The 12,569-nt window shown below is 35.2% G+C and overlaps 1 protein-coding gene and 1 pseudogene across 1 annotated transcript; both read left to right on the top strand.

The window, feature by feature from the left end:
* Positions 1 to 1,324: 1,324 nt before the first annotated feature.
* LOC125496291 (uncharacterized) lies at positions 1,325 to 5,020 on the top strand (annotated as a pseudogene).
* Positions 5,021 to 7,682: 2,662 nt separating this feature from the next.
* Positions 7,683 to 9,625, top strand: LOC104890753 (berberine bridge enzyme-like 8). Its single transcript, XM_010676336.4, has one exon. It carries the CDS (start codon positions 7,738 to 7,740, stop codon positions 9,352 to 9,354), a length of 1,617 nt encoding a protein of 538 aa, XP_010674638.2. The 5' UTR covers positions 7,683 to 7,737; the 3' UTR covers positions 9,355 to 9,625.
* The last annotated feature ends 2,944 nt before the right edge of the window (positions 9,626 to 12,569 follow it).

Here is a 12,569-nt window from a genome sequence, read left to right as displayed (position 1 = left end):
AGTTTGTATACAGATGACAATGATGTTGAAGGAAATGATATGCACGTCGACAGCAATTTAAATTCCAATGCGCGAGCAGAAACAATTGGTCCAGGTATAAGTCATGCAGTAAAGCATAATTATTTTGGTATATTTTTTGTTATATCGTGCTTTTTTTAACTCAATTTTTAAATAAGAACACATGTAAATCCTATAACGCATACGTATCATATATGCTTTTTGTAGAGCATCTAATGATGGTGACATTGTAGTCAATGGTGCGTTATTAGACTTACATATTATACTATCATGTTAAGAAGTTCATATAAAACACTATTTAAAGTTATAATTGTTTCTTTACTGTAGAAGGTTATTCAGATTTGGGAGATCCCACCTGTGTTTGCGAGTTCTGTGGAGCACAAATGTGGTTTGGTGAACGAGTAAACAAGCGAAATAAGAGTGGAAGACCAAAGTTTGGGATGTGTTGCATGCAAGGAAAAGTGCAATTACCTTTACTTAAGCGTCCACCCAACTTTTGGAAGATCTATTGAAGAAGAGACATAGTAGAAGTGCGCACTTCCTTGATAATATTAGGGGTATAACATGATGTATTCTTTCACTTCTATGGGAGGTAGAATAATTGCACCAACTACTCATGGGCGTGGTCCATATACATACAAGATTGGAGGTCAAAATCATCACCTGATAGGCAGTTTGTTGCCGAACGATGGAGCACGTCCTAAATTCTCTCAACTATACATATATGACACTGAAGAAGAGGTTCAGAATAGGATGAGTGCGGCAAGGTATCGTGCTATTTTACTGCAAATATTTGAACATGTTATTTGTTTTAAATGTAATATATACATCCTCATTCATAATAAAGCAATGCTAACGTTTGAACGTACTATATTGCTTCAGTTCTAAAGACCCAAATAAATTTGAAGATCGTGTCGTTGCACAATTGAAGGATATGATTGATCAGCATAACCCATTGGCCAAGAGTTTTAGAATGGCTAGAGATCGTTTCGAATCAAACAACGGCGAAGACTTAAAACTTAGGCTAATTGGAAGAAGGGATTCTGATGGAAGGACTTATAACCTTCCAACAACATCCGAAGTGGCCGCGCTTATAGTTGGAGACATTGATACAGCAGATAAGAGGGATGTAGTAGTCCAAAGGAAAAATGGAAGATTAAGGCAGATATCTGAGCTTCACCCATCGTATTTACCGTTACAATATCCACTGATTTTCCCATATGGGGAAGATGGATATCGAGTAGATGTTATGCATAGAGACAAGACCGCATCAAGTAGTTCTACGAATAAAAGAGAACGACTTACTATGCGTGAGTGGTTTGCATACAGAATGCAAGATCGTGAACATGAAGCTGATACTTTGTTATTATGTCGTCGGTTGTATCAACAATTTTTGGTTGACGGCTACACTATGATTGAGGCAGAGAGGCTCTCCTTTCTAAAGAATAACCAACAAAGTTTAAGATCAGATAATGTGAAGAATTTAAGAGGGGCTGTGGAAAGAGGTGATACAGAGGGATCTTCCAATGGCAATCGCATTGTTATACCAGCGTCATTCACAGGTGGACATAGCTACATGAGAGAGAACTATCAGGATGCAATGGCAATTTGTAGATGGTATGGTTATCCAGATCTGTTTATAACCTTTACGTGTAATGCTAAATGGCCAGAAATAAGCAGATTCGTTCAAAAAAGGGGACTTAGACCCGAGGACAGACCGGATATCATCTGTCGAGTCTTTAAAATGAAGCTCGACCAATTGGTTAAAGACTTAAAGGAGAATGAGATATTTGGCCGAGTTAAAGCTGGTACGTATAAATCAAATGCGGTATAATGATGCTGATTTCTACATCTTTTTCTCATCTTTAATATATATTCTTATTGAATTAATTGAATTTCATACTACTTTACAAAACATTGACTACATTCAAGATTAGTTGGTCTACTTATAAGGTTGTTCAAATAATGATACATACATATTTTCTTCTTTCTCCAGTTGTTTATACAGTTGAGTTTCAAAAGCGTGGCCTTCCGCATGCTCATATACTTCTTTTCCTGCACCCCGCTGACAAATATCCACAGGCAAGCGATATTGACAAGATTATATGCGCTGAGTTACCAGATCCAATTGAGGATCCGGATTTATATGAGACTGTTACGGAAATGATGTACATGGTCCATGTGGTCCCTCCAACACTAATGCACCTTGCATGGATCAAAAAAGTGCACAAAGCATTTTCCTAAAAGATTTATTGACGAAACAAAGGTTGATGAGGAAGGATATCCAGTTTATAGAAGAAGAGATAACGGAATCTCGGTTGAGAAAAACGGAGTGCATCTTGATAATAGGTTTGTTGTTCCTTATAATCCACAACTGCTTCGTAAGTATCGTGCCCATATAAACGTTGAATGGTGCAATCAATCCAGATCGATAAAGTATTTGTTCAAGTACATAAATAAGGGTTACGATAGAGTGACGGCTGCTGCTTATCAAAACAGAAATAGCAGCGATGATCCACAAAAGATTGATGAGATTAAAATGTATTACGACTGCCGTTACATATCTGCTTGTGAGGCAGTGTGGAGGATATATGGATTTCCTATTCACCATCGAACCCCTGCTGTTGAGAGATTGAGTTTCCATCTACCTGGGGAGCAAATGGTTGTCTACACTGACCAGATGGACGTGGAGATGTACTTGATAGACCTAATGTTAATAAGACAAAGTTTTTATCGTGGATGGAATGCAACCAAAAGTATGAAGAAGCAAGACAGTTGACGTATGTAGAGTTCCCCACAAATTTGTTTGGAAACAACCTACGCGAGAATGGGCACCTAGGTCGAAAGGTTTCTCACTTGGCAGGGTATACCATGTCACTCCAGGTTCTGGTGAGAAATACTATCTAAGAACGCTCCTTAATTTTGTCAAAGGTCCGACGTGCTACGAGGATATAAGAACTGTTGATGGTTCAGTGTATCCAACCTTCAAAGAAGCTTGCTATGCAAGGGGGCTGCTTGATGACGACAAGGAATACATAGACGCCATAACAGAGGCAAGCTTTAGAGAAACGGGGCATTATCTAGGAATCTGTTTTGCATGTTACTTATGTCTGGTAGCTTATCTAAACCAGAAGACATATGGGAAAAAACATGGCACCTACTATCTGATGACATTCTATATAAACAACGTCTATTCATAAAAACAAAGGTACATGCTACAGTACTATGCATACTTACTTTTTTTTATCGCTTACTTGCATGTTTAATAATTGTGCAACGAAAAAAAGATCACGATGACTATATGAAGGCATCTAATATTAAATCTTCTCTATCGCGTTGCAGATTTAACTCTAACTGATGAACAAATTCAAGCGTTTGCACTGGCAGATATTGAAGCTAAACTTCAAAGTAATGGTAGTAGTCTTCGAAAATTCAGTGAGATGCCATTTCCAGATGAATTAGTCGTGTTTGAAGGTCAAAATAAGCTAATAGCGGATGAGCTTTCATATGACATACCCTCCTTAATTCAAGAATATGACAAACTATTTCCCTGTCTAACCGAAGAACAACTAATGGTTTTCAACGAAATAATGCACTCTGTTAATGGCCAATCAGGAGGTGTGTTTTTTGTATACGGATATGGAGGGACGGGTAAGACATACATTTGGAGGACATTGTGTGTTGCAATTAGGAAGATGGGTGAAATTGTTTTGCCAGTAGCATCAAGTGGAATTGCGTCCCTACTTCTTCCAAAAGGTCGAACCGCCCATTCAAGGTTCGGGCTTCCACTCAATGTTTGTGAAAACTCTACGTGTGTAGCTATTAGGCCTGGTTCTGACTTAGCTGCATTGCTCATGAGAACAAAGCTAATTATCTGGGATGAAGCACCAATGATGCACAAATATTGCTTTGAAGCACTTGATAGGAGTTTAAAGGACATTATGCAAGCTGTTGATCGAGATAATTTGCATCGACCATTTGGAGGTAAAGTTGTTGTCTTTGGTGGTGATTTAAGACAGATTCTGCCTGTTATACCCAAGGGTACCAGGCAAGATATAGTATTTCGACCTTGAACTCTTCGTTTCTATGGGATTCATGTAAGGTTTTGAAGCTGACACCAATATGAGACTTCAATCATGTTCTTCTTCGTCTACCGCTAATGAAATAAGGGACTTCTCAGAATGGATACTAAGCGTTGGCGATGGCAGAGCTGGAGGGCCCAATGATGGAGAAGTCGATATTGAAATCACTGAAGATATTCTTATAGACGGTGGAGATGACCCCATATCATCGATTGTCGACAGCACATACCCTTCACTCACTGATCACCTTTGGGAAGCCAAATACTTCCAAGAAAGAGCAATATTAGCTCCAACTAATGAAATAGTTGAGAAGGTAAATGATCATGTGTTGTCCACAATTCCAGGTGATGAGAAAATTTACTTGAGTTGTGATGCAATTAGTAAAGATGAAGGGAACTTAGGGGCTCATGATATATATTCTACTGAATTCTTAAACACAATAAAGTGCTCAGGCCTGCCAAATCATAGTATTAAGTTAAAAGTTGGTGTCCTATCATGTTGCTTCGTAATATTGATCAGACATCTGGATTGTGTAATGGCACGAGGCTGGTAGTCAAGCATTTAGGCAATCGAGTGATTGAAGCTACTGTCATTTCAGGGAGCAATGTTGGTGACAAGGTATTCATCCCACGAATGACACTAACACCGTCTGACTCAACAAAATTTCCTATCAGATTCAAAGACGACAATTTCCTTTGACTGTGTGTTTTGCCATGACAATAAATAAAAGTCAAGGACAATCATTGTCGCACGTCGGTTTGTATTTACCGAGGCCTGTTTTCAGCCATGGTCAGCTATATGTCGCTATTTCCCGAGTCACGAGCAAAAAAGGACTTAAAATTCTGATTTGTGATAAAGAGAATAATGTGTGCAAAACAACTACAAATGTTGTTTACAAGGAAGTGTTCCAAAATGTATAACTTCATACACATTTTTGTAATGTTTGTTAATATAACTTTTACTTATTCTTTCATTACAGTATTTGTTGTCTGCTATTGGTTTCATTGAAAATTCTGTTTTATTAAGCAAATCACTTCCCGTGCATTTTTGCACGGGTCCCAAAACTAGTTGAGCTTCAAAAAAATACTGATCAAAGGAGCATGCCACGTCATGCCACGTGGGATTGAAAGCTCTAACTTTGCGACACGTGGCCTGAAGGATTCTACTTTAAATATATATATAGATAGATAAGGAGTTTTTGAGTGGAGAGTAATAAGAAGTTGACAGTACAGATCCAGGAATTGAGTCACATGGGTTTGGAGTAGTTCGAATATAAATTCCAAATCAATGAGTTACAATTTTTCAGAGAAAACGGAACTTTCAACCACTATATTTAGAAGAGCTTTCATCCTATATAATAACCTATAGAGTTCTTGAGTGATAATGAGCTCTGTCGAGAATTTAGTTTACAAAGTGATGTATCAAATTCTTCCATTTTGAAAATTAATATTTGCACATTTAGTTTACAAACGCAAATATAGAAATTTTTGAATATATCAACATTAGTCCTTTTCATTTTAACAACTTAATTTCTCATTGCATATTATATAAATATTTGGGTAGTGAATCAAGTAATCAATATAGTAAATTTTTTTAGTAACTAATTATACTTAAGAAAGAAAGATGGGAAGAGGATGAAAAAGATACCAGATTCATTAGCTTTATTGTATTTGTACATGGTGGGAAAGAGAGATTTATGAAAGAAAAGTAAGCTAAACAAATAAAGGGAGGATTCAAAAAAGGGAAAAAAAAATAATAATATAACATAAGTATGAAAGGAGAAAAAAAGGAAAAAGAGAAGACAATGTCAATAATAATATAATATAACAAAAGCATAATGGAAGGAAAAAAAGGGGGGGAAAGAGGAAAAAAATAAAAACACATCTCGAGAGTTTCGAACCCACAAAGGACTAAATACTTTGCCACTGAGCCAATGTGCATTTCAATGAAACATTACGCATGTATTGCTAATATACCATACTTGATTCCTTTTTTTTTTTCCGGATCCACACGGGTTCAGTTGAACCCACTAAACCCACGCTGGATCAGCTACTGGGAGTTGATGTCCTAGTATTATGAGTACTTAACAACCAAGAGATCCAATATAGCCAATTGTTCGATTTGCTTCTCGATACATGTATGAGTTAGAGATTACGGGTCTGTTCTCTTCGGCATAAATCATCTGAACTGAACTGATCTGAACTGAACTTATCAGAGCTGAACTGAATTGAATTGAATTGAATTGAATTGAATTGAACTAAATTAAATTGAAATAAACTGAATGTAATAAATATATAAATAATATTCTAAACAATAATAATATGAATATTAAATAATAATTATAATGATAAGTAATAATAATGAATAATAATAATAATAGTACTTTGGATATTTTTAAATGATAGTTATAAATAAATAATATTAATACATAAATTAATAATAATAATAATTAATGATAATAATGATAATTAATAATAGTTATTTTATATTATTTGTATTAATATATTAATACTTGATGATGATATATAATAACAATAATATCTAATAAGTAAATTAATGTTACTATTTTAATAATTAAATTTAATAATATAAAAATATTTAGTAATAAAAATAATGATTGGGTTGGACAGCAAAAATTACATCATAAACCGTCTTGACGCGATTTGATTGGTTTATGGGCTAAAATAAGTGGGTTTATTTGTGCTTTGACCTAAACCATGTTCCTCCTAATAATAATAGTAATAATAATGAGTAAAGCTATAATAAACAAATAATATATAGAAACAACAACAATAATAATAATACTTAATAGTAATGATATATATTTAAATAATTATAATAAGAGTAATTAGTAAAATAAATTATACTAATATAATAATAATATTTAACAAAATGGTTATAAAAGAATGGAGCTGAGCTGAACTGAACTGAACTGAAAATAAGTTGGGGAGAACGGGCCCTACATCAACCTTACTGAGCAGTTCTTGAACAGTTGAACATCAGTCTCAAACTCTCAATTAGAAAGGGAAAACAAAATTAAATTGTAGTAGGTGTTTGGGTGACTAGACATGATTATATGTAGTCTATCTCATTAGTCATCAAATTCAAAATAATTTTTTTTTCCTTGATGGACAATTTTGATTAATTACTTCTATATACACATGAAGATATAGTTTTTGGGTCAATATGTTATTGGCATACATACGTGGGCGTAGTTTATTTTCTAAGATATGACTGATTAATATATCTCACATACAAATTCCATACAAAATCATCATAGTCAAACTACAATCATATGTTAATAAGGCGTCTTAAACTAATGAAGAATTATATTAAGCCACAATATTGGGGCCCCTGCCCAAGTTCCAAGTTAGAATTCAACGACGTTGTGTACACCATTTTTCTTCTAATTTTCGTTGGATTTTATCGTCAAATGGCGCCGAAATTCAAACCCAAAATCTTCTCTAAGAAATTTCATGAGAGTACGTAACATCAATACATCATGAACCATGTTCATACAAATACAATCAACTCCAACGTACGTAGTCCTCACTATATATAGCAACCTTGAATCATCACAACTTCACACCAAATTCTCTCATCTATCTTGTATGCATACATCATATATATACATAACATGAAGTTCCCAATCTTTGCATTTGTTTTCATTCTACCTCTTATTTTCCTACAAACACTTGGTATTACAAGTGCAGCACCCATAATATCAAATCATAATTCAATCCAAGACACCTTAATAAACTGCCTTAACGACCATTCTGTTCCTTCTCATCCAATATCACCTCAAATCTACGCCCCACAAAATCCCTCCTTCTCAACCGTTCTACAATCCTACATTCGAAATCTCCGGTTCAACGAATCGACCACTCGAAAACCCTTGTTTATCATAACTGCTACACATGTATCCCACATCCAGGCAGCCATAATATGTGCCAAACAACATGGTATAGAGATGAAAGTTCGAAGTGGCGGCCATGACTATGAAGGTCTCTCGTATGTTTCCATTGTCCCTTTCTTCATGGTTGATATGTTCAACTTCCGCTCTATCGATGTAAACATCGACGAGGAGACTGCGTGGGTGGATGCTGGATCTACTCTTGGCGAGGTGTACTATAACATTGGTAACAACAGTAGAATTCACGCGTATCCTGCAGGAGTTTGTCCAACAGTTGGCTCTGGAGGTCATATCACTGGAGCAGGATATGGAAATCTTATGAGAAAATATGGTCTTACAGTTGATAATCTTATTGATGCTAAAATTGTGGATGTTAATGGTAGGATACTTGATCGTGCAACCATGGGAGAGGATCTTTTTTGGGCCATTAAAGGCGGTGGTGGCGCGAGCTTTTGTGTTATTCTTTCTTACAAAATAAAACTAGTCCGAGTGCCTGAAAGAGTCACTGTTTTTAGGGTTTCAAGGTTGTTAGAACAAAACTTAACTAACATAGTTGATCAATACCAACATGTTGCACCAAATTTGGATCATAATGCCTTCATTAGGCTTACCTTAGGTGTTACAAATTCGAGCGAAACCGGCCTTTTAACAAACCAAGCAACATTTAGATGCTTGTTTTTAGGTGACACTGAAAGCCTAATATCCTTAGTTCATGAGAATTTTCCCTTGTTAGGACTAGAAAAGTCAGATTGTCTTGAGATGAGTTGGCTTGAATCTATACTTTTCTATTCTGACTATTCTATGGGAACCCCAGTTGAGACTTTGTTGGATAGGCAACCTCCAAGTGTGACCTACCTTAAAAGAAAATCAGATTATGTGAAGAAGCCAATTCCAAGATATGGGTTAGAAGGGTTATGGAAAATAATGGTTGAATTACAACCACTTCAGCTTACTTTCAACCCTTATGGAGGTCGAATGGCGGAGATTGCGGCGAATGCGACGCCGTTCCCACATAGGGCAGGAAACTTGTTTAAGCTTCAGTATGCTATTAACTGGAATGAAGGAGGGAGTGAGAGAGCAAAGTATTATATAGATTTGACAAGGAAGTTGCATGCTTACATGACTCCTTTTGTGTCAAAAAATCCTAGGGAAGCTTTCCTTAATTATAGGGACTTAGACTTGGGAATAAATCACCAAGGTTCAAGAAGCTATGTTGAAGGGAAGAAATATGGTGTGATGTATTTCAAGGATAACTTTGATAGGTTGGTGAGGATAAAGAGCATGGTTGATCCAGATAACTTCTTCAGGAATGAGCAAAGTATTCCAACTCTTCCACGTTAATGGAGTGTTTTATTTTTAGATTTCTGATCTTATAATATGATTGGGAAGCATAGATAGAAGCAATACTAGAAAATTTACTTGTATGTATGTGTGTGTACTATAGATGAAACTGTCAAGCTTGTAATATGGAGTGTTGTTTGTTTACTTATTTGTTGAATATATTGTAATAATAAGATAAAATTGTCATCCTACAAGTTTGGGGTATGTTCATTCACATATTAATTCTAAATTTGATTTATGTATAAATAATAATCGAAAGATTGGTGATTCTCATGGTGGTCCAAATTCATAATTCGTCGATTTTACAATTAGGAAATATCAATGTAACATGCTCTAATTAGTCATGCCAGCCTAGTCGATGGAAAGATGAATAAGCTTAAGAATTGTGACGCAAGGGCAGGGGCCCAGTGCTAAAATAAATTATATATATTTTTTGGTGAATAGAAGATACAGAAGAGTTATAAATGGGGATTTTTGGAGAATAGGTGAAGAAGAAAAACACCAAATAGAAATAAATCTCTTTATATTTGCACTTAGATGTATGTTTTTTTTTTCTTTGGACGACAGCTAATAGAATTGGGCTCTTATATTTCGGGGCCATATGCAATTGTTCACCCTGCACATGGCCTTAGCCGCCTCTGCGCAAGAGGCCGGCAGAGGCAACCTAGTCACGAATTGGGGCCTGATCAACGATACTATTCTTCTAGATAAGAAACCCCCAAGTCCTAGTTGAATCTTCTCACCATCTATCATTTTCAAAAAACTCTTCAATACCACAAATGTCTCATACTACAAACCGTCACCACTATATTTATCCACAAAATAAAACTTACCCACTTTCTTACTCAAACTCGAGAAACTCTCCGCGACTGTATTTCTGACGCGGAGTTCATATCTAACACTCTATACTGGTACCAAATGCTCTCGCGAATATTCGCGTAAACCAAATCTCCCAAATAAAACTAGTTAAATTTTTTAAGCTTCAAGAAGTAACATTAGTTAAACAATGGCGGGTGGTGGTGTTGTTGTTGCTCAAGTGTTGCCATTATCCTCAAGGATCTCAACGCCTCACCATGACCATAATCATCTTCTCTCTCCTAAAAGGTGGAATTCTTCTACTTTCACACTTCACAGTCGCCGCCTTCTTCTAGACTACGCCATCGCTGACGCTTTTCTTCTCGTCGATGGTTGGATTTCTCAAAAAACCCTAATTTCCCTCATGCTAGCGTTGGAAGTTAATGTAATCTAAAGTTGTTTGCTTATAGCTTTACTAGCAAATAATACACGTGATGCGTGTCTGTTTTGTTTTGTTTTTTTTTACGGGTTGCTCGGTTTTTTTTTTAATTCTTCAAGCATAAATAATAACCTTTTTAGACATAAATAGAGGTAAAAATTTGACAATGAGACATTTTTTAGGCTAAATTTCATAGGATAAACCCCTATCACTTAACCCTTGTTTTATTAGTTTTTTTACTTATTATTTATTTTAGGTTTTTAAAATTAAACTTGAAGAACCATTAAAGAATATTAAGTGAATTTATTTACAATTTCTTATGTTGTATTAACATAGTCTTTTGTGTTAAATAAATCATTTCACTCTGTTAATTGATAATACATGATTGTGTTTGTGAATTGATTGATAATATATTTGATTGATATAATTTTTTTTTCACATAAAAGTACTAAATCTTATAGTCAATGTTTCTTTTTTTGGTGGCTCAATTATAACTCGATTCTCTCCAACATTTAAGTTAATTTTTTATTGCTATATTTGAGTTAGATTTTTTTTTTCTTTTTTTGGTAGTAGTTGATTTACGAAGGGGTAGTTAAGTAAGTTTAAAATGGGACACCATAGCTCGCCCTTCTCTTATATAATAGAGATAAATAATGGTTTGATTCGTTAGGGATTAATCAATTATATTGTAAGGTAATGGGTCAATTGAATTTAGAAATAAGTGTTTTAGTTAAAACTTAAAATTACGTTTGACATGGCCGTTTCATAAAATTAGGGGTCTTATGCTCAGTGCTAAAATAAATTAGGGTTTTTCTACGTTATACCATTGTACTTTTTCAATTTCTACGTTGTACCCCAAGCTTTTCAAATTTCCACACAGTACCCTTAAACTTACCTTTTTCAACGGACAATGCCCCTAACGCTGATTACACATCATTAATTTCGTCTATTTTTTATATTTCGGTGGAACGAATCTAATTAGTGAATAACCTTCTAAGGGTTAAACTATGTATAAGTCAAATTAGTTCCAATAAATTTTAAAAAATAAATGAAATTAATGACATATAATCAGCAGTTTGGGCATCGTGCATTAAAAAAGGTAAGCTTGAGGGTACCGTGCAGAATTTTTAAAAAGTTGGGGTAAAACGTAGAAATTGAAGAAACACAAGGGTATAACATAGAAAAACCCAATAAATTATAAAGATTAATTTTTTTGGTAAATAGAAGAGACGGAAGAGTTATAAATTGGGGCTTTTTGGAGAATAGGAGAAGAAGAAGAAAAATACCATATAAAAATTAATCTCTTTATATTTGTAATTAGATTTAGGTTTTTTATTTCTTTGGACGGACAACTAATAGAATTACGGGGTGTTTGTTTAGGGGGATTAGGGGGTGGGAATGGGATATTATATCCCTATGGGTAGATATCCCATGTTTGTTTGAGGGGATATCTAAATTCTCATGTGAAAGGGAATGGGATTAAAACCCCTCTTATCCCACCAAAATAAGACATGGGGGTAGGCAGGTATTAGGGAGGGGGATTATTTTTGGTTATGTTAAAAGACAAATTTACCCTTCATTAAAATATACTGCACTAATATCGCTTGCTCTTCTTTTGCTATCCTTCATTAAAATGGGTAAATTTGTAATTTAGCAATATATTCCCTACTTAATCCCACTAACATACCAAACAAGGGATTGGGATATATTTAATAAATTCCCACCTTCTAACTCCCATTCCCAATCCCATCCTCTAATCCCCAAACTCCCAATCCCTCATACCAAACGCCCCGTTAGGCCTTTATATTTCGAAACTCTGTGCAGTCGCTCATTCTGCACATGGCCTGAGCCGCCTTTAATGTTTGATGTAAGGAGGTATATGTGTTAAAATAACGAGTCTAGACGAGACCGATTTACGATAAATTGTACTCTACGATACTAAGTCCGCATCATATAAGATTTCGTGTTTGCGGAATATGGA

This window comes from Beta vulgaris, chromosome 4 (genome assembly GCF_026745355.1).
Source record: "Beta vulgaris subsp. vulgaris cultivar EL10 chromosome 4, EL10.2, whole genome shotgun sequence".
In the NCBI taxonomy this organism is placed as follows: Eukaryota; Viridiplantae; Streptophyta; class Magnoliopsida; order Caryophyllales; family Amaranthaceae; genus Beta; species Beta vulgaris.
This window is presented reverse-complemented; position numbering and strand designations above follow the sequence as displayed.